The sequence below is a fragment of the Herpailurus yagouaroundi genome, unplaced genomic scaffold (genome assembly GCF_014898765.1).
Source record: "Herpailurus yagouaroundi ecotype Mexico unplaced genomic scaffold, PumYag 198, whole genome shotgun sequence".
Taxonomy (NCBI): Eukaryota; Metazoa; Chordata; class Mammalia; order Carnivora; family Felidae; genus Herpailurus; species Herpailurus yagouaroundi.
Genome location: NW_024412429.1, coordinates 18,244,612 through 18,268,046, shown reverse-complemented (window position 1 = coordinate 18,268,046; position 23,435 = coordinate 18,244,612). Strand labels below are relative to the sequence as shown.

General features: G+C 44.2%; 1 protein-coding gene across 1 annotated transcript in view; it reads left to right on the top strand.

Annotated features, from left to right (window-relative positions):
* The first annotated feature begins 511 nt into the window (after positions 1 to 511).
* Positions 512 to 23,435, top strand: part of UST (uronyl 2-sulfotransferase) — a 304,894-nt gene continuing 281,970 nt past the window's right edge. The window contains exon 1 of the mRNA XM_040448924.1: positions 512 to 563. Within this exon, the coding sequence (XP_040304858.1) occupies positions 527 to 563 (37 nt within the window). The 5' untranslated portion in view covers positions 512 to 526. The remainder of the gene's footprint in view (positions 564 to 23,435) is intronic.

Here is a 23,435-nt window from a genome sequence, read left to right as displayed (position 1 = left end):
TTTTTAGCAGAGGTGAGGAAAGGGTTGTGCGGCGAGAGGAGAGAGCGGCCGCAGAGAGAGGGCGTGACCCGCCGCTCGGTGCGGGCGCGGGGAGAGCGGTGCCAGAGCCGCGCGAGCGCACGCCCGGGTCCCGGCTCCGCGGCTGGCGCGCGCCCCGGTCCGGGAGGGGCCGAATCTCCACCCCCCGCCCCTGCCCGCGCGGCCCGGAGAGCTTTTGCGGGGGCGGGGGGAGAGGCTGGGGAGGCGCCAGCTCCCTGCCCGCGTCCGAGGTGATGAACCTGAGCCACCCGGCCAACCTCCGGCATCTGCCTGGCGCGAGCGGGTGCGCAAAGGGAAGCCTCTGGAGCGCTGGGCCGTATCGGGCCAAAGACTCCAGGGGACTGGAAGCCTCCACACTTCCCTCAAGAGTCCCTGAGTCGCGGAAGCCACAGGTCTGGATAGCAGGCCGTTTTCGAAGGACAGGAACCACCTCAGCAAAGTGACAGATGGGTTGAAGCGTTTTGAAATAGAAACGCAGATAACAAGCATGCCCTTTCCACGCAGAGAAGCTCAGACTTTAAAAGGTACGCTCCTGTTTCGGTAGAAACTTGGGAGAACTCTGGTTTTGTAAGATGCTTTAGGGAAAATTAAAGGAAAACATTGTCCGAGCAGATTTGCAAATAACAACCCTCAGCATCAGGCTTCTAAGAAGATTGGGGGTAATAACGCACTTTTATTAAGGAGTCAAATCTCTTTTTTCCCTGAGTTCTGCATTTTGGAGTCTCATGGAGACTTCACAGGGCCTCAGACACCTGCTAGTGCTACGAAGGTAACTTTTTTTTTTAAACCATCAACAATAATCCCTGTTAACTGGCACTGGGAAGTGTTTTTGAAGCTTAGGGGTCTGTAAAATCTGATAACGAATACTTTGTTGAAATTCCCTTTAAGCAAAATGTGGAGGCCAGTGGGGCAGGGAAAATACAGTGCATGGAGAAGGAAGACATCTGTGTTTAGTGCCCTCAAAGCTGTTGGCTTTAGGGAGGGTGCTCAAACTTCATGGGCCTCAGGTTTTTCATTAATAGAGTTCTGGGCTGGACTAGGCTGTTATCTCAGACCTCCACCCAGCTCCTAAGATGTTGTGGTTCTGATACCCTTCTTGGGGACAGGAAAACCCGAGAGGAGGAAAGAACAGAGGCAACCCCGGGGGGTAAAATCAAGAAACTGTGATTTCTGGCACTTTAACCTTTTGAAAATTGAGCCCAAAGTGTGTTGTGCCCAGAATTGAATGCTTTCATCATTATATTTCAAAAGATGAGGCCTAATAAATTTGGGGGCTCCGTTGGTAGAAAGGTGACTTCACTCTGGAACTGGGAAGGACTGATCGGTTGAACATCGCTCCTGTTAGTAACTCATCAGGAAGTTTCTGACTGACATGATGGGTTAAAAAAAAAATGACATCACTTCCGTGAACTGAAAATAGGATACCTTGGCCAAATTTGTTCCCTGTTGTTTGTTACATAAATATAATGATTTTGGGGAAGAGTGGGCTTGTGGTCTTTAAGAGGGTCTAAAATATACCCTTAATAATATAAGGCCAAGGTATCTGCAGAATACTTTCCCCTTGTTCCGTCCGTTCTATTATTTTAGTGTCTGTCAAAACAAAATTTGTGGTTAGTCAACATATCCTCTCAATTTCCTGAGTTAGCCAATTTTGGAGGCCAGTGTTTTCCTTAAATATAAGTCCAGATAAAGTGAAAATTTTCCAAATCAGAATAACATTTTAGCAAAAATTGTTGCCAGGGTGTTATTTTAATATACTTGTGTGCCATTATACGTCTGAGACAGAGTCTCTACTTGCTATTTATTGGCATTAATAACTGAACCTACTGTATCGAATAGGTCTTACAACATTGAACCTATTGAATGTTCTCACGGTAGAGCCAGGAGATACGACCATTCACGGTCAAAGCTAACATTGATTGTGCCTGGTCCCGTCAGTGCACATGCAGAATGAAATTGTATGCACATAGCAATGCTACAGGTGGGTTCGGTTGTTATTCCCATTTTTGATGTGGCAGGAATGAGAACACGGATTCACTAACTTGCTGAAGGACGCACAGCCAGTAGGCAAGACCTGAACCCAACTCCGTCTGATTCGGGCGCCCACTGCGCAGCTCTCCAATCAGCCAGGAGGCAAGTGCAGATCTCAAGAGCAGACTGGCTGAACACAATCATACTTGTTTGCATAATTTCGCTTTCCTTTTCTTGCTACTTTTGTTCTGAACATCTTCAGGGGCCAGCAGGGAAGGGAAGTAAGTCAAGCAGCTGGTCTGCTCTTAGCTCCACCTTCCCGTGTTAATCCCCGTGTGCCACGATACTCAGCTTTAGCAGACCCACACAACTGGAGGTGATGGGAATTAGAATCTTAAATCCCCGATCTTTTGCCTTCCTTTAGCGATTTGTTCTTTGTCCACGCTAGTAGCTTTGCATGTGTGGCCACGGATCTGCAGCATCGGCATCACCTGGAACCTTGTTACAAATGCAGATGCTCAGGGCTCATTCCGGACCAATTGAATGAAAGAGTCTGGGTGGAGGGCCCAGCACTCTGTACTTTAGCAAGTCTTCCAGGTGACTCTGATGCAGGCTGCAGTTCGAGAACCATCGTTCCGGAATACAGCTCTACTTTCAGAAAGCCTCCTATATAGTTGAGCGAAAGACAGGAGATGAAAGAGAGGAGATTTACCGAGTATTTTAAAGGTGATGTGCGTGGTTTCATCTTTTACATTTCGACTTTGAAAAATGCATCTGCTTTGCTGCTTAAGCCTCATTGTTTCAAGGGAAAGACCAGCCAACAGCCGCAGCTCCAGCTGGCTTTAGACTCTCTGAGGTTAGGAGATGGATGGAATGGGGTGGAGCTGGTAACCAGAAGGAATAGTGGGGGAAGAAAGGGAAAGGAGGCAGCGATGATGCTTTCTCTTCCCACAGAAGCCAGTGGAACAGTTCTTTCTGGTCTGTTTTGGGAACGGGCAGAGTATGTTCTCCTGAAAGGTACTTTCTGCTGCAACACATTTGCAAAAAGGAAAGTAAGGGGGGTGGATCATGCAGGAATAACTGTGGCCTTGGTATTTTCCTTCTTGAAATGGGTAGAGGGAGAACACGAGCATACAGTGGGGTAAATGGATGGATTTAGCAAAAGGCTGTGCCTAAACTTGGCTACCATAGTCCTTCCAATTCAGTGAAATGCATTTTTGTGTTTTGAAGCAGCATTCAGACTTTGATTTGCTATGGAAAACAAATAAAAATCACATAAGATCTCCCCCCCCCCCCCCCCCAGAAATTAGGTTATGATACAGCCTCTGCCAGTAGCCTCATTACTTATGAGCTGTGGAAATATCAGAATCTTGGGATAACACTCGTTACACTGATGTAAACTGAATAAGCCAGATGGCTTACTACAGATCTTCTACAACTGGCAAACTCTAATGATTTATCATCAAGCCTTGGATATGTGATTTAGCCTTTATGGGAACTAAATTTGTTGGGTCGATCTCAAATTGACATGCCTTCCTTTCCATTTTTACGTTGTACTACTTTAAATGGGGACGTACCGCTTCTATTTCAGTTTCCAGAGTTGCCAATCTTTACATATATTATATACGAGGATGGCAATTTCAAGTCAAAAGACGACAGAGAAAAAGATGGAACTGTGTTGCATTTGAAATTCTCTAAGTTTAAATGAATTTAAAGGAAAATGTCAAAATAGAGGTCCTGATCCGTTACAAAATCATTTCTTTAAACCTTACAAGTCAAATTTAATTTGTCTTCTGCACATCAAGCATGGTTTAAATATAGTTTGGGCCCCAGACAGCAATCTAGGAAATGAATGCATTAGATATAATGTTATCAATAGAAATTGTTGACAAAAAAAACACAAAATGGCATTCTTGTTCATAGCTGCAAATGTGTTTTATGGGGTTGGTTGGGGACACAGTAGCACTGTATTAGAAGAAGGACAGAAAATAGAATTCAGCAATGGCAGGCTGGTCAGTAAACACAGCACATGAATGGTGAAAAGCATTCTGCTTTGTAAACTATTTTTGCTGTAGACTAGTCTCAGTATGAATTGTTTGAAAGCACATATAAATATGTATTATCTGGATACTGTCTTTCCTTAAATTCCCTGTCATCAACCCAGGTTTAAAACACTAGTTGGCTTTGTATTTGAGAAGCCAGAATGAAAGTGGTCAAGCTGTTTGGGTCCCGAAAGAGATAGTATCTTTTGCTTCCCCCGAGGAAGCTCTAGGAGCAGACACTGTCTCTTGCCTTGCAGCTGTCCTGAAGGGGAGCAGTGATGGACAATGAAAAGGCATCTTATCGGACAGATCCTGGCCGCTTGAATTGTTACGAGTTATCATTTGCTCTTTTGGGTTTTGTTTTTGGTTTTGAAAGATGGGGACACTTGACCGCAGGGAAATTTCGTCTTACCTGTATTGATTTTTATTTAGAGAAACTCAACTTTAAGCAGTGATGGCCATAAACCGTTTTATTTATTAGACCTGGGGACACAAACACTACTGTTTCACCCAAAACTCTGATTTGCAGAAATCAAAAAACTGTAGCAACTGTTGGGCAAGAAAATTCCAAATGAAGCACCTTTCACTATTGCTATTAAGTTTTTAAAACAGCTTTATCGGGATATAATTCAGAAACCATACAAGTCACACATTTAAAGTGTTTAGTAGTTTGGTAGTTTTCAGTATATTCATAGACAAATACAGTCATTATTCTAGTTGATTTTAGAGCACGAAGAGAAACCCTATCTACCCTTTGGATGTCCCCTCCCTCCGCCATCTCCTCAGCCCTAAGTCACCAGTAATCTACATTCTGTCTCTGTAGATTTGCCTATTCCGGACATCTAGAAATGGAGCCATATAATACGTGGTCTTTTGTGATTGGCTACTTTCATTTGGCATATTGTTTTCATGACTCATTCATGTTGTAGCATGCATCATGCTCCCTTCCTTTTTATGGCTGAATAATATGCCAGTGGATATAGCACATTTTTGTTTATTCATTCAGGTGTTGATGGACGTTGGGGTTGTTTCTATCTTGCGGCTGTTGTGCATAGCGCTTCTACGAACTCTTGCGTGCCGTCTCTATTTTAATACCTACTTGCCGTTCCTTTGGGTACATACTCAGAAGCAGACTGCTGGGTCATATGGTAATTCTATGTTTAACTTATTACAGAACTGCCAAGCTGTTTTGCACAGTGGCTGCACTGGTGGCCATCCCCGCCAGCAATGTACGAGAGTTTCAGTTTCTCTACATCCTCACCAACACTTGTTCCTTTCCATTGTTTTGATTGTAGGCATCCTAGTGCATGCGAAGTGTATTTTATTGTGGTTTTGTTTTGCATTTCCCTAATGATTAGTGACGACGAGCATCTTTGCGTGAGCTGGTTGGCCATTTGTGTGGCTTCTTTGGAAAAAAATGTCTCTTCACATCCTTCACACATTTTTGAACCTGGTTGTGTTTTTGTTTTTGGGGTTTAAGAATTCCTTACGTATTCTGGAATCTAGACCCTTATCAGATATATGATTTTGCTATTTGTTTTGAAGTTGCAAAAGGTGGTACTGGCTGAAACAATACTGTGGTGTATTGTTCTCTGTGTAATAGGTGTGCACCTTCTCAAGGAGCAAGAAAGTTTCATTTTTAGTCACTTTCAAAGTGCTAATTACAGTGTCCGCATATAGAATGATATCTAAATAGATTCCTAACAGTGAACGGAAGCAAGGATATCTTCAAAAAAATCCTGGGGGTCTTGTTTGCAGTGATGAGGTATGGATTACTTTGAATAGGAAACCCTTTGGTTGTCTGCATTTAGTTCTCACGTATGTAAATTCTTGGATAGCCAGCATTTATCTGTATTACAGATGTCTGAAGAGATTGCTGTGACTCATATGTGACATGTAAGTGAAGCCAGTTTTGAACAGCAGATTATAGTACAGTGGATGTGAGTATCTGTCTTGTATTTGCTCACTGGAATGGAACTGATGAGCTCAGCAGGGGAAAACATTTGGGTACATCATGTTCCTTATACAAGGTATTTACTACCAGGATACCAAGGAGATCTTGAGAAGTCTCATAAAATTAGAATTCATGTGCAATTTGGTTGTTATTCATGTTGTGGTGTAACATACAAGACAAACACATAGGAATTTACTAAATTCCTAGAATTTACAATTCCTAGAATTGTTTCTCTTTGGTAAATTAACTTGCAGGCTTTAGAAAGAAATATTACTTGGTTTTGTAAGAGCGTTAGACACTTTTGGTATGTTTAAAAAATAGGTGTTCTCAAAATGAGAAGCTTTAAGATAGATGCAGTCAGTTCCATGCTGCTTGGTAGAGGCTCAATTTGAATAATTTGTAACACTCACATACTGAAAATCACAGGGGAGCCAGATAGCTGCTTAGTGTTGAGGGTATGCTTATACCTCCTGGTCTGTCTCAGGGTTTCTATTAGTTGTCTGTAATTTCCCAAAGATAGCCACTGACTCATTTTTCTGGTCTCATTATGTGACTTTGCCTCTGCTATTGCCTCTCTGCTGGTGGTTTAGGAAGCTCAGATTCCAGTGATGACCTCCGAACTCCTGTAATTATTTCATGATCACGTCTGAAGTTGTGACATTCTGCCTTGTATTGTGATAGTTCATGGACAAGCTCCTTGAAAGGAGGAAGCTTATTCAGTACTAACCATCTCTACTTTGACACCTCTCCTGTGCCTCCTGCACAGGCCCTCAGTAACTATCTGTTGATTCAATATATTTGCTAAGCAGAATGTTCTTCACTAGGGTTCCACATCCTGCGGTGTTTGGTCTCTGTTTTAAGTAGAGAACATGGGGACGGGTGCCAGGAAAGACTTAAGCTCAGGTGATGTCTACAGCCTGCCTCTTCCTGTTTGAAGCATATGTTCCAAGCAAAGATGTTAAAACCACTATGACATACAGTTCTGTAAAGATTTACTCCATGCATGGGGATAATTGTTCACCTCTTAAGAATACCTGAGGTCAGTCTAGAGCTTTGACTGCATATAACTAGAATGCAGACTTTTTGTTTCTTGTCATTTTCCTGAACCCCGACCAGTTGCTTTGGGAGTCTGCAGATAGTTTATTTCTCTCCCTAAGCTGGTATCTTTCCTTACATAGCGATTTGTGTTAAATTAGCTAGTATGTTTCAAGCGTGACTTTTTGTCTTTAAGGAGATGAGACCAAAAGATGATGTGGTTTTTGAAATTGTGAGCAAATGGATTTTAACCTAGAATGGCAAAATGAGAAACTATAAAATCAGGGCTCAGTGCACAAACCCATTGACCCTTGTTTGATGAAAGGTATTGAATAACCTTGAAGTCATGGCTTTGGTTAAGCAATTCTTCATTCACTCATTGATGGGTGATTTAAGTAATTATTTACATTTAGCCGTATTGCATTTCTGGAAACACCATTGATTTTTTTTTCCTAGCTCAGTGAGTATGAGTTTCACAGTCTCGATGAAAATAAAAATGGAAGTATTCTGAAACATACAAATTCTTTTGTTCAGTCATTCAACAAATATTCATGGAAGGCTTGTGAGCCAGAAGCATCAGACATTAGAAAGAATATAGGTTTTAGAGCAGAGATTTTTTTTCTCATAATTTTTTAAATTTATCTTTGAGAGACAGAGACTAAGCATGAGCAGGGGGAGGGGCAGAGACAGAGGGAGACACAGAATCTGAAGCAGTCTCCGGGCTCTGAGCTGTCAGCACAGAGCTGATGCGGGGCTCAAATCCACAAACCACGAGATCATAACCTGAGCCGAAAGTGGACGCTCAACCTACTGAGCCACCCAGGCACCCCCTAGAGAGAGATTTTGATGCAAATCCCAGTGCGATCACCGGCTGGGAGAACTTGGGCAGTTTTCTTAAAGTCTCTGAACCTCAGGTGTTTTGATCTGTATGACGGGATTGATAAGTGCTGTTTTATAGGATACTTACCTGACCCACGGTCTGGCATTTGAATTCAACAAATGTCAACTTTATCACTTTGTTCTTCGCTTCTCTCAGACTCCCCTCTCTTCTGGCACGAAAACCTACATTCTTGGGGACGCACGCTTGTACCAACACCCATGCTGGTGATGCATACAGACTCATCCCTGGCTTGGTTTCCAGTTGAAAGCAGCAGTCTAACCAGGAAACACGAAAGTATTAAACTAGTATTCCTGTGGCTCATCTTGTCACCCTCACCCTCTGATTCGTGGGGGCTCTTCAACAGCAGGCAAGTTCCAGTCACTTGCCCTGTTAACTAGACACACAGGAACCTTCCAGTTTCTTCCTTCTGCTTGCTTCCTAGACACAGTCTTGGAAGAACACATTCTAGGCACGGTGTGCTTTCCTCTGTTTTGAATTTATCCACGCTTTCTCCCCCCGCACTCGTAAAATAAGAACAGTTGTGCAGGGGGCGCGTGGCGCAGCCAACTCTCTGGGATGGCCTGCTCTTTGAGAATGGCATTAGTAGCTATGCCCTTTCAGACAATCAGAATGCCAGGCACACACTGTGACAGGTAGGAGGGCTTCTCCCATGAGAGATGGAACCACCATGCCCAGCGGTACGGTCACTTGCTTTTCTCCGGTTCCTACTTGTCTTCTACTGGAAGTCACGGCCAGAGTGGTGAACCCAAGTCCTGGATAATGCCTTTGCCCAGAGGCCGGTGAACTTGCCTCTGTTTCCCATCCTCTCTGCCTCTTCATGTTGCCAGGACCTTCCCAGCCTTGGGTGGGCGCCGGGGCACGTGAGAGCCACAGGCCATTACTCTCTGCCGTAGCTGGCCACCCAGTTCCTTGAGAAGTTGAAAGCAAATGCGAATTCACATCGTTGAACAGAAAGTCAAATTTCGTTTGCAAAAGCCATGACCTTGCAGTTCCAGCGCAGAGCTTCCTGCTCTGACACGAGGGCTGTTTGACGTGAATGCCTTTGTGCTGAATAAGCAGGGGCAAAGCCATGCAGGTTGCTGGGAGGGATACGGGACCTGGTTCTGGAAGGGTCCCCAAATAGTTCAGTGGTCAGTGCTCTTAAGTCGCATGAACCTCCTAGGCTTAGGTTTCCTCACCTCTAAAATGAAGACGTTTGGGGCGCCTGGGTGGCACAGTCGGTTAAGCCTCCGGCTTCAGCCAGGTCACGATCTCGCACTCCGTGAGTTCGAGCCCCGCGTCAGGCTCTGGGCTGATGGCTCAGAGCCTGGAGCCTGTTTCCGATTCTGTGTCTCCCTCTCTCTGCCCCTCCCCTGTTCATGCTCTGTCTCTCTCTGTGCCAAAAATAAATAAACATTGAAAAAAAAAATAAAAAAATAAAAAAAAAATAAAATGAAGACGTTTGATTAGGTCCATGATTCTCCATTGTTTTTCTTTCGTATGACCCCCATTGTCAGCAGTGTGTCCATATTGCCTTGATGGTTTGTCTGGCACTGTGTCCCAGTGGCCGGGACTGGGACAATGGGGTGGATTTGGGGTTCTTCAAAGAGATTCTCTAGGTGATTTTTATATGTAGCCCCAGGAGATGCTGCTGCTTTTCTCTTTAGAATCACTGCATTTGGTGTTTTCTATGGGCCTGTCTACTCTTAAAATCATGTGAAAGAGATAAGAAAGTCCTCTTACTCTAGCAACTGAAATTATAAGGCTATTTCCTTTGGTACCAAATGCTTATTTAAAAGATTGTAAAAGTCAAGTGACTAAGGCAAGTAGAATGCACAAAAACGTTTTTGACCATTATTTTCAAAATCTGAATCATAGTCTTTTTGGTTTTGTTTTGTTTGTTTGTTGTTTTGTCTTCATTAAAATTGGCAGCATGTTTCTCCATCACCAGTTTGCCACAGCCTATCCGGGCAATAGTGGGAGAATCTTGCTCCAGAAACTGCGGGAAGCAGAATATCCCTAGGAAGGCAGAGAGAGAGAGAGAGAGAGAGAGAGAGAGAGAGAGAGAGAGAGGAAGCAGACTAAGATATGTCTTTCCAGAATTCAAAATCTAACAATGCGATAGGAAGAAAGAAGGAAGACACATAGGAATAAGAAGCTGTGTTGTTCAAAGGAGTCTCTCACCCCCATCCGGCTCCCTGCCGCTGGACGTCCCATTGCCCTGTGGACAGCTCCAGTGACTGAGGGAGTGGTTTGCCGTAAGATGAGCTACTTCCGGGTAGCTTCACTCTGCCTCTGCTAGTTCTTCTGGGAGCTACACAGAATAGTCCATTGGACTGCATCATCTTTCAGAGGACTGAAGACAGGAAGATGATTGTCTTACCCCCCCCCCCATGTGAATATTGTCCAGAAAAATAGATGTCTACTCTATTTTAGCTCCTCATCTGAAGTCACCTCCAGCACAGAAAGCACAAATAGCAAAGGGAAGAAAACGACTGTACAAGTAGAGCCTTCGGAACAATGGCACCCCGTAAGCGAGGCAAAGGACCCAGACTGGGGACAGATGTTTCTCTAGGAAACGAGACGAATATGCAGTCTTTAAGTGGTCAATGAATCAATAAAGAAGAGAAACACTTTGTGAGATAAATGGGCAAGGAATATAAGCAGGCAGCTTGTAGGAGAGGAGACACAACTGGCCAGTAAGCAATTCGAGAAGACTCCATGATCTTCACTCCCCTATGCACCTTCACCCCTTTGCCTCTGTGGCCCTTCGCTGGCCCGTAGAACTGAGGAAGCTTCCGGTTCCCTCCATCTGTGAGCCTGCTTTGCAGAGCGGAGTCACGATCAGAAGTGTCTCTCTTCCAACCTGTCCTCTTTTGAGAATGACTGCCACATCCTCCACCGTTCTGTCCTTATGACAGGTGAGTGGACCCGGCGGGCGCTCTCGGGAGCCCCGACTCGGGCCCAGAATAAGGAAGTCTCGCTGGGGTCTTGATGCCACATCTGTGCTGGGTGGTCTGCTCACTGAGACGCCCTTCTCCCCACTCGGAACTGCAGCCAGCGAACCGCGCACGGTTAACACACAGCAGCGCCCGCACCCCGCGCCCTGCCTCTCCGTGGCTTTGCTGAGTCCGTCAGAAGCAGAGGGCAGAAGGAACTGACGCCACGCTTAGGATACAGCACCTTGCCTGGAAGTATTTTCTCAATATCTGGGAAAACAAGTGGAACTGACTCATCTGGATGGAGTTCTACGGAAATGTGACTGCAGATTTCTTGCGATTTCATTCTGCTTTAGTGTCAGAATTCATCCAGCGACGTGCCAGCGAATGTGTGTAAAATCACACACAGATTTAGAAACCCGAAGAGGAAGTTATTTTTACCAGGGCGGGGAAGGAAACAGAAAGTGCCGGTTGGCAGAGACGTTGGGGCAGGGCCGAGCGGGGAGGTGAGGTGTCTGCGTGACCGGGGTGTGGGGACGCTCGTGTCTCCTGTCTTGCCAGACTGGCCTGGGGGCTGCGGTGTGGTCGTCTCTGAGCAGGTCAGGTGAGGAGGGCCTGTGCCGGAGACCTGCCAGGGGAGAGTGTTGGCATCGCCTCCGAGTAGGATGCTAGATGCAGCAGTTGTGAGGTGAACATTGGTTACTCCCGAGACGCATCGTGTACTCTCCAGACAGTTCCGCAGGAGCCCCGCTCCCAAGATCTGCCCAGGACACGGACGTGAAAATGGAGCAAAGCATTCTGGAAAGCCACGCAGATATGAAAACCAAATGGCGCGGCGTCTTTATTTTGCTTCACCAGATGACAGGAGTGAGGCCGTATTATTTTCTTTGCTCGTGCTTTTCCCAATTCCAAAGGCTGCTCTTGTTTGCTTGCCCAGCAGAGATCCGAGGCCTTTTGGAGTCTAAAGTATTTGTGGTTATGTTCTCCTAGTCATGCTGTGAGATGAAGAGGTTCCCAGAAATCGAAGGGAGGGAGAGGGAAGTGTTTGTCAGGATCCAAAACCTGTTTTTATTGCCCTTTACCCTTGGACAGAGGATATCTAGAGTTAGCATTTCGCGATAACGCTGGAATCTCATAAGCTTGCAGTCTGATCACAAACTTCTCCAGTGCTTTTGGAAAATACTTTATTCAAGCATTCTTGTGCCTTGCTGTGCTGTTCCTTATGGCCGGGGAGGGGTGTGTTAAGTTCCCTCTCTGTGCCTGGGTCGTGGGATGCACACAGTTATGGAGGTGCCGGTCTTTCCGACCTGAACTTGGGCGTAGAGAGAGAGTGTGGGTAGCACGTCAATAGGTGTGCTGCCCTAGCTTGGAGGGAGATCATACTAAAACACGTTTGGGTGGGTGCCTGGGTGGCTTAGTTAAGTGACCGACTTTAGCTTAAGTCATGATCTCCCAGTTCGTGGGTTTGAGCCCCGCCTCGAGCTCTGTGCTGACAGCTCAGAGCCTGGAGCCTGCTTCGGATTCTGTGTCTCCCTCTCTCTCTGCCCATTCCCTGCTCATGCTCTGTCTCTGTCTCTCTCTCAAAAATAAATAAACATTAAAACACACACACACACACACACACACACACACACACACATACTTGGGTTACCAAGAGGGCTTCTGTTTTAGTGTTGCATTTCTTTCACGGCATGATGCATTGCTGTTTGAAAACACAGTCCCCTTTGTCCAGAATTTTTCCCCCGGCCACATCGTTGGAATGATAGGTGATCTTTTGTTAATTTTAGAGTAAGTCTTGCCCACAAGGCTTATACTTCATGGGAGTTTCACCTCGATGAGCCTTAGAGGATCAAAGAACGTGCGTTTTCCGATTGCTTCCGCCTGCCCACCCTCCTTCACATTCAGCTTGGCAGCTGCCCTCTCTTGCTTCTATCTCATTCCTTCAACAAATGTTCATCCAACTCCAGCGAAGTGCCAGGTGCTGGAGATAATGTGACCAATAACACTGCGCTCACAGGCCTGTAGGGTCAGAGAACGGCTGAGGATCAGTGTAGGGAGTGATGAACAGGGGCCTGTGAGAAGCTACCGGAAGAGAGTAGAAGCAGGGGTTATTTGTGCCTGGCTGTGGTGAGGCTGGCGATCTCTTTGGTTAAGGGTCTGTCTATGCCAGTCTCAAACTCTCAAGTCTGGCTGCACGATAGAATTACCCGGAGGGCTTTGGAAAGTGCTGATTTTCATTCATTGGGTCCGGGTGGGGCTTGGGCACCTGCGCGTGTTAAAAGCTCTCAGGTAATTTTGGTTCACGGCCAGGGTGGGGAACCACCGTAGCAGATGCAGGGCGCTGCGGTTTGGTGTGTGTATGAGGTCTTCTTCCAGGGGCTGTTCAGGGGTGCTTCACTTAATTTAAATCTTTTATTTGGTTGTGACATAACACTTCAGCTTTTGACTTCTTATAGCAGTTCTTCTCAAACTTTAACGGCATTCATATCATCTGGGGATTCGTTCAACTGTAGATTCTGGTGTAGTGTGGGTCTCAGGTGGGGCCAGGGATCCTGCACTCCCAAACAAGCTCCCAGGTATCACCAGCACTCCGCTTAGAGGATCACACTTTGAGGAGCAGGGTCTACACTGTAGCCTTCGTAGGAAATAGTCAATACTTGTAAACAGACCCATGAGTCAAGGTATAGCCCCGCCCACCAAATATTGGTGCATTGAAATGTTTTATGGCATTTTTTTAAATTGAATTTTCATTCACCCATTTGATTGTTTGAATTTTAAGAACACGAGGTATTTCTTAAGGGAGAATCACACATTTGCATGATTCAAATTTAAAATGCCTTTTTTTTTCTTTTCTTTTAATCTCTGTAATACCCAGTATTGAAGCATAGGCTGTTTGGAGATTTGTGACCGCACAGATTTTGACCTCATGTCAAGTTCATTAATAAGCTTCAGAAAGGAAGCAACTGGTCCTGGGTATGAAGTTTCCTCAAATAGTTGTTGGCAGATTCTTGCACCGTTTTAAATGTTGATGTTGAGGCATAGTATCAGAATTCATTGCCAAGTGCCCCTCTTATCCAAATATTCCTGGTAGAATTGTTTTTCTGTTTTTTGTTTTTATGGCCAGAGCAAATAATTGGATGCAAATAGAGCAAATAATGAGAATGACTTAGTGTAATGCTTTAAAAACACACATTTTAAAGAAATATTTAAAACCATGAATACGTGCTCATTGTAGGAAACTGGAAAATATAGAAGCACAAAGAAGAAAACAAAAGGCACATGAATTGCTTTACTCACGACTGCTTTGGTTTGGTCACGTCTTCCTCCCCTGTGCGGTATCCCAGAAGCCCTACCTCTTCAGACCTTTTCCTACAATGTCAGTTTTCATGGTGGCAGAGTATCTTGTGAGTGTGCCGTGGTCCCATTGGTAGGGTCTTTTTCATAGGTAGCCTCTGTCCTGTTTTTCAAGCTTCTAGGTGCAGCTGTGATGAACGTCATTCAGCTTTTGTACTCTTGTCTCCTTCCCTGGGATGAATTCTTAGGCTTGGAACTGCTGGATGAAAGTGCATGCTCTTAGGACAGGTGTATTTCAGCAGCAGTCTGCAACCTGTTGTGCTTATGCTCTTAGAAGCACTGGCTATAATATTATAAAACTCCATGCATTCGATCGGTGAGAAGTGATCTTCTTAAGCCTGTAATTCCCATTTGCTTGCATATTAGTGACTCCAAACAATTTGACTGTGTTTATGAGACATGTTTCTTCTTTGGGGAATGACAGTTTTACCCTTCCCCATTTTTCCTATGTGTTCTCCTTTCTCTTATCATTTTTAAGAGTTCATTTGTAATAATCTCCTGGCTTTTCTTTGCCCTGTAGTTTTTTTTTTTTATTATTATTTTTAAAGTTGTTGATTTATTTTGAGAGAGAAAGCGAGCACAAGCAGGAGGGACAGAGGGAGACAGAGAGAGAGAGAGAGAGAGAGAGAGAGAGAGAGAGAGAGAGAGAGAAAGAGAGAAGACACAGAATCCGAAGCAGGCTCCAGGCTCTGAGCTATAAGCACAGAGCCCAACATGGGGCTCGAACTCATGAAACATGAGATCATGACCTGAGCTGAAGTTGTACACTTAACCAATTGAGCCCCGCCCTGTAGTTTTTTTTAATATCGGTATCTTATTTTTCCTGTGCACTAATTAACCGTCTTCCATTTATTATTTTTTTCTTTGCTTTTATGTTTAGAAAGTCCTTACATCCTGACATCAAGTACATAGCCTGTGTATTTTCTTCCAGTTCACTTGTTGTTTCATTATCTCATTCACTTTCTCACCCTTTTTGGCAATTATTTTGGTGTAAATTAACTCGATTTTGCAAGTCTAGCTGGAGAAAAAGTCGTCATACTTGAATGCTGTCATTCTTGAACAGTAAATTAATTTTTCAAACATCAAGATGAACTGATTTGACCTTAATGCTTTTTAGAGGATTCGAAACCCCATTTGCCATTTAATCCTACACTTTCGGGAGCAGGAGGGATTTCAGGGGCCCTCTGGTCCTTCTCTGTAGCACTGGAACCCGTGGCTAGGCCTCTTCTCCTTCTCTTGCCTCTCCAGCTATACCTGTGGGTGTAGGTCCCTGCTCCCCAGCCCCCGCAATTACTTCTGGACAGAACTTTCTGTGTCAGCGGATTGTAGAGTTGCCAGCATTCAGGCGAGGCAGACACGACCACTCTCCTTGCCTGCCCTGAGTTGCTTGGTTGCAGGATTGGACAAATTTATAAATCTGAGCCTCTTGGATTCTTACTGGGTTTCAAGCTAAAAATGAGCCTCCTGGCAGCCACATGCACCCCGTTCAGTTTGGCTGGAAACTTAGCTGAGGGCGACGGGTTAGCTCCTGAAGGTCAGCCTGGCTCTCGGACCAGCCCTTTGCAGCATCTTGGCAATGGGGACAGCACTCATTTTAACACTATTTTTATAAGCAGCTAGATGACAATAAGTTATTCAGTTCCCGTGGGTTGTTATTCTTTTACATGTTTATGAAACTCAAGGGATCACAATTTGAAAACACGGACATTTAAAGACCAACCATATGGTCTAGCGGAGCTAAATTTTCTTTTCAGGAAATCGTGTTGCGACTGTGAACTTGCCTGTACCGGGATGTTGAGTATCTCAGGAGGCAGCGTTAGTGTAACTAGAGCATTGGGCCCCAAATCAGAAGTTCTCTGTTTGAGTCCTGGCATTGCCACTGTGCCGCTGTGTGACCTTGGGGAACTCACTTAAACTCTCTGAATCTCCTTTAGAGGGACTCTTTCTGTTCCGGAACAACCACCACCAGCTTATAAAGAGAATGCTGTCTGGTACTCTGCTGCCTGGAATACTATGAAAATTTGCATTTGTAATGTCTGCTAATACACATCTTCATTTTAGTTTTCCAGGCAGAAGCCTGATCAGAGCTCCAAAGTGTAGGAGTGAGGGTAGGAGTTACTTACTGTGGGATGTGTGTGTGTTTTGTCTTCAAACAAACAAGCCCATTAGAATTCTGCCTTTAGGCCTTCACACACAGTAGCTATTTGCTGTGTAGAGTTCTGTTCTTTCTGTTACAGTGTTTTGCATGAAGAAGGCCTCCTAAGATAATGTAAATTATGTTTTAATCTATTGGATATTTTTACAATTTCCCTGTTGTCCTAAAGAACTAAACAAAGAGTTTTCTGTATGTCCTAAGGCCTCTGGCCATTTCACTTTAAGTTGCAAAGAACAGTTTGATGAGTGAGAGTTCTTTTTGTGTGTGTGTTTATTTTTGAGAGAGAGAGAGAGAGACAGACAGACGGAGGATCCGAGGCAGGCTCTGTGCTGACAGCAGCAAGCCTGATGTGGGGCTCGAACTCACGAACTGTGAGACCATGAACTGTGAGCTGAAGTCGGACGCTCAGCTGACTGAGCCACCCAGGTGCCCCTGATGATTAAACGTTCTAAAACACCCTGTGATCATTTAATAAGCTTTTACTTTTTTCAATACTGTTTTCAAAATTTGTGTCCCGGAGACTCAAAAACTCTCCAAAGAGCTGGTAGTCTAGTCTCTGATATGGATGTATAACTTAATCATTTTCATGTATATTTGTGCTACTAGAGATTCATCCATGTGCTTGGGGAGCACAGGGGAGGGAAAAATTCATACAAGAGGGCTTCCTGGAAGAGATGGCACCTAAGCTGGGTGTTGAAGTGTAAATAGGAGTTTGCTGGGCAGAGAGGTGGGAACAGGGCATTTCAAACTGGAAGAGAACAGTGCTTGCAGGGGCCAGCCAGTGGGCAAAATCGTGGTGCCTTTGGGTCCTCTGAGCAGTACAGGGTGGCTGGCGAGAGACTGTGGCAGGGGGATGGGGGGGAGGTTTGCCGCAAGGGAGGCTCCTACGGGAAGACAGTAGATGGTGAAGGAACCCATGCGTGTTACACTAACTGGCCGGCAGTGAAGAAACCGCCGAATGGTTTTAAGACAACAGAGTGATCGCAGCTTTGTTATTCATGCAGATAACTCTGGAAACAGAACACCATGGAAAAGTCTAAGCGTGGGTCTGGAATGGTCTTCAGGTTTGAATAGCCTTTGAAGTTCATAGAGTAGTACTTGCCCAAGTATTATCACACCTGCTTTTTTACTCCCGTGTGGGGGGTGTTAAGCTCACTTTGCAGATGAGGAACCTGAGTCCAGAGATGCATGAAAGGCTGCGAGTGGCCCAGCTGGTGACATGGGGAGAGGAGGTGTTCTGTTTCTGGTCCAAGTCGGCTCAGGCCCCAGGGATCTCTTCCTCTTTACTGCTTGCATATTTCAACAAAAGCACCAAAGTATTTTTCTGACTCTTTTAATGAGAACTTTCAAAGTGGTTTTAATCTTGATAAAGAAAGTTTGACAGGAAAACCAACTTAATTCTTACCCTGCAGGTATTTATTTAGTTTAATAGATTCACGTCGCTTTGCCTCCTTGCCACTATTTTCCTGTTATGATAGCGTTCTGCAAGCTGATGGTTTATTTTCTCTGATTAGCTAAAATGGGAAGAAAAATCCCCACTGCGTTTTTATTAGGATAGGCTATATCGTATCTTGAGTTTCTGTTCCATTTATTTCTGTAACTTCGATTATGCCATTTTGTCATAGATGAACTTAGCATTTAGGCTGTAATTTCTCACTGTTTTAAAAATGATTGTTCATGGAGGATGGCAGGCTTACTTTCTCTGTAGCCTTATGGAAGATTCTTTTTTTTAAATTTTTTTTAATGTTTATTTATTATTGAGACACAGAGAGACACAGAGAGTGTGAGCAGGGGAGGGGCAGAGAGAGAGGGAGACACAGAATCCGAAGCAGGCTCCAGGCTCTGAGCTGTCAGCACAGAGCCCGATGCAGGGCTCAAACTCACAAACTGCAAGATCACAACCTGAGCTGAAGTCAGTCGCCCAACCAACTGAGCCACCCAGGTGCCTGCCTTATTGAAGATTCTTAAGGATGACTCCACTTATGTCTTGCCTTGTGTCCTGTGTGCTGGGGCTGTTGATCTTAATTTTTTTTTTTTTTTTTTTTTTGAGAGAGAAAGAGTGGCAATGGGAGAGACAGAGAGAGAGAAGGAGAGAGCGAGAATTCCAAGCAGATTCCATGCTCAGTGCAGAGCCTGATGCGGGGCTTGATCCCATGACCTGAACCAAAATTGACCTTGCATTTTGAGTGTAGCTTTTTATAAAGCTGTTCGCCCGTCTAACCCCTGCTGGGGGAAACTCTGACCTACCTCTGCTGTCACCTGCTCTGCGAGCTTTCAGGCAAAATGCTCTGGTCATTTTGTTTGTCCTTCTTTTGGACCAGAAGCAGGTTTCTAAATCTCTAATCTTGTTAAAGCACAGTTGGAGGAATGGGAACCAGGTTACAAAAAAATTGAACTGTGCTGATTGTGATACAAGGGTAGGTAGTCCTTAAAGTGGCCATTCGAGGGGTGCCTGGGTAGCTCAGTTGGTTAAGCATCTGACTTCGGCTCGGGTCATGATCTTGCAGTTGGAGAGTTTGAGCCCCGCGTCAGGCTCTGTGCTGACAGCTCGGAGCCTGGAGCCTGCTTTGGATTCTGTGTCTCCCTCTCTCTGCCCTTCCTCACAGATACTCTGTCTCTTTCTTTCAAAAATAAAGATTAAAAAGACAAATGGTCATTTGAGCACTTGGATGGCAGTACATCTTTTTAGAGAAGAGGTGAAGGATAAAAAGCTTAAGTGGGTGCTCTGTACCCGAGCCTGGCTAAACTTGCCCAGGGTGTGGCACTTACTGGGTGATCTATGTTTATTAAGGTAATTCTAAGATGTACCTGGAGGGACAAAGTTTTTGTGACTGTACATTAAATATAAATCTGAGGGGCTCCTGGGTGGCTCAGTCGGTTAAGCGTCCAACTTCAGCTCAGGTCATGATCTCACGGTTTGTGAGCTCGAGCCCCGCATCAGGCTCTGTGTTGACAGCTCAGAGCCTGGACCCTGCTTCGAATTCTGTGTCTCCCTGTCTCTCTGCCCCTCCCCTGCTCTCATTCTGTCTCTCTCTGTCTCTCAAAAATAAACAAACATTAAAAAAATATTAAATATATACCTGAATTTTCCGGAGGCCAAGGCAAAAAAGGAATAAAATGTGTCATGTTGTCTTTATCTGTATAAGAAACATACTTGCTCATTGGGAAAGGGTGGCCTCTCTTTTCCTACCTTCAAATTATAGGAGAAATTTATTTGATCTTAAAAGTATTATATTGGACAATATCTCCTACAGAATTTTTTTTCCCCCCAGAAAATGACCTGTTCTTCATGAGACTGTGTCGTACATCAGCCCTTGGTGAAAGTGAAAAGCATGATATAAAATCACAGGTCAGCAATTGCATTTCCTTGGGGAGCTGAGCTGTTTAAGTGTCTCGTCTGTTTAGCTTAGGTGTCTGGCTTTTCAGTGAGTTTATGTGTTGAGAAAACACAGAGCAATGGGTATTGCCCATGGCCCTGATTGTTTTTCCTCAAGTATCAATTTCTTCAGCCTCGTTTTTGGCAGGAACAGGAGAGCAGTTGGGTGAATGATGTTAAGGGCTGAGGTGCAGAAATTCAGGGTGGGGTGAGTTCGCATTCCCCTTCCCTCATCAGACATCCCATCTGGGATCTGCTGGGCCTGGGGAAGGGTCCAGCCTTGGGCGGGACCCTCATGGAGTCTCAGCATTGTTCCTGATCTGGTAGCTGAGATTCTGGACCAGAATCTTTCTCAGAGAGAGAAATTCTGAATAAACACATTTTAAATTTTTTTTAATGTTTATTTATTTTTGAGAGAGAGAGAGAGAGAGAGAGAGAGAGAGAGAGCATGAGCAGGGGAGGGACAGAGAGACAGAGAGACACAGAATCCCAAGCAGGCTCCAGGCTCTGAGCTGTCAGCACAGAGCCTGTTGTGGGGCTCAAACTCACAAACTGTGACATCACGACCTGAGCTGAAGTCAGACACTTAGCTGACTGAGCCACCCAGGTGCCCCTGAATAAACATATTGTGAATCCTTAACACCTGATCCCTTGAAGGACTCTTTGTTTTTTCAATATCTAATACACTTTCACTTGTCAATGAGAGAATGGAGTTCATTTTACTGCCTTTTCTTTTGTGCCTTTTGAAATACTAATAATAATAATGTGGGGCACCTGGGTGGCTCAGTTGGGTAAGCATCTGACTTTGAATCAGGTCATGATCTTGCAGTTCCTAAGTTCGAGCCCCACATTGGGCTTTCTGCTATCAGCACAGAGCCTGTTTGGGATCTGACTCCTTCTCTCTCTGCCCCTCCCCTGCTCACATGTGCTCTCTCGCTCTCAAAAATAAACATTAAAAAACTAATGAAAAAGGGGTACCTGGGTGGCTCAGTTGGTTGAGAGTCCGACTTCGGCTCAGGTCATGATCTCCTGCTTTGTGAGTTCGAGCCCCGCGTCAGGCTCTGTGCTGACAGCTCAGAGCCTGGAGCCTGCTTCAGATTCTGTGTCTCCCTCTCTCTCTGCCCCTCCCCTGCCTGCATTCTGTATCTCTCTGTCTCTCAAAAATGAATAAACATTAAAAAAAAAATTAAAAGAGCCTGATGAAAATAGTATTTTCCAATTCAGCAAACTTTTATTAGTCTTGCCATGTTTTAGGCACTCTTGAATACATGATGTTACAAAAATGTATGAGGAACTTTGAAAAAAAATGAAGGATATTGTGAAATCAATTATAAAGTACATAGTGATAATTTCCATATCTTTTAATTTCAGTTAATATTAGTGTGAATTAGAAATGGGCATTTTTTTCCCCTTTGGAATAAGACGACATGCACACTAACAGTCTAATTATTTTTCGGATGTAAATGGAAACACCATAAGTCTGTTTTACACACATACATGCAAATACAGACACATACAGCATGGATTTTTTAGTACACTGGGAAAGGTAAATTCAAGTGCTTTTTATTGGGTGATGTTTTGTTTAATTAATTTTTACAGGACATACATAGACATTTTATTTATTTTTACCTTTTGAAAGGGACAATATGAGGGAGAGATGTGAGAGCAGATTTGTGAACGTGCACCAAATGCTGGGCGTAGGTTCTGTGGCACCTCAGAATAGGGTTTTACACAGCTTTGGCCACTGTGCACACAAAGACTCTCCAGGGGGTACGGAGCAGGGATTGTCAGAGAGAATCAAATTCTCCGTTGTCAACTGCCCAGTTATTCTTTCCTCAAATTGATCTCCCTGAGAACTTTCCATGCTGGCTTTCCTTTCCCACTAGTTCACCCCCAGGCCCTCTGCCTTTCCCCACTCTGCAGAGAGGTTTGCCTGAATCACACTAAGCTGGGGGCCAAACACTGCCAGGTGCTTATGGAAGGAGGCAGAAGGCTGGTGCTGTGAGTAGTGAAGGTAACCAAATCCTTTTGTAAATCAGGTGGTTTCAGTTCTATGCTTTCAACCAAAGTGAAGGAGTTCAAGTTATCAAAGAATCAAATCATTCAAGGAATCAATGATCTCTTCCGGTAGGGGATCAACAGATTACCGTGGGATTTAGAAAGACATGAAAAAGAAGTGAGCGACTATAATAGAACTCTCCAGTCTCTATCTACTAATCTGTGTGAACGAGGTTTCTCAGTGTTCATATTATTGTGAAAAAGAAAAATAGGAATAGAATAAATGCATCTCATTTAAGTTTTACTTTGGCTTTTTAATCATTATTTGTGAAATTTGTAAAAATCTTTATGCCGTCTTGATCAATCGTGAACCAATGGTAATTTTAATAATAGCTCAGCTCAGAATATATTTTTTGTACTATTAGAGCATTATGGTCACAGGAAAATTTTTAAAAATGAATTTCAATTTGTATACATTTTTGTTATATAAAATAGAATGGAATGATGGAAAATATTCTCAAACATAAAAATACATTCTGTTAGAACAAAAATTTGGGGGTGACATGGAATGATGATACAACTTACTGGAGAAGAATGAGTGAATGGAAGAAAAGTCTGTTAATTCCTCCCTCCTCCCCTTCCTTCCTTCATGATGGTTTTGCATCTAATGAGGATTACATTTTCCTCTAATGAGAATAACTTAAATATACCTGTGTAACCCTCTCCCACTCTCTCCTGGTCTCCCCCCTGCCTAGGTAACTAGTGTTCTGAATCTTGTATTTACTGTTCTCTGCCAGTTTTCATGGGGCTTGAATACTATACAAATCTAAGCTTTTTTTTTCCCCCTAAGGAAAAAGAATAAAAAAATAAGGAGTTAAAAATGCCCAACCAGTTTGGTGTCACCCAATCTGGGAGGGTGTATAAGGAGGAGAAGTTAAAAAGTGGAAAGAGACCGTGGCCCTAACGCAGTCCTAATTGCAGTTAAGCAGCTTACCTTTGAGTAAAGATCAACTGAATTTATTGCTAGTAAGTTTATTTATGCAGGTCTAAAGGCTCCTGAGGCTTAGGCTTTAGTAATTTCACTGAATTTCCCTCTATTCATCACGCAGGGGCGCACGCACGCACACACACGCGCGTGCACACACACACGCACACACACGTGCATCCTAACCTTACATGAAACAGATTTGTATATTCACAGTGGCAGGTATCATTGCTTGTGTGTGTGTGTTGGGTGGGGAGTATTTTGTTGGATATATGTATAAAATGATGTAATTGTTTAGTTTATTACTTTTATTTACTTTGAGAGAGAGACAGAGAGAGACAGATCATGGGCAGGGGAGGGGCAGACAGAGAGGGAGACACAGAATCTGAAGCAGCCTCCAGGCTCTGAGCTGTCAGCACAGAGTCCAGTGCGGGGCTCGAACTCAGGAACCCTGAGATCATGACCTGAGCCGAAGTTGGACACTCAACCAACTGAGCTACCCAGGCGCCTCGCAATTATTTTATTTTTAACATGTTAGTATGTGCCTTCCTGGAAATTGTATCCTTTGCAGATTTTTAAACAGAGAATGAAAAATTCTGCATGTCAACTTCAAGCGTGCTATGGCATGTAAGTCTTTCAGAATTCCTGTAAGGTAATTCTGAGCATAAAAGTTTGACAACCATCACAGAATAGACGTGCCCTTGCTG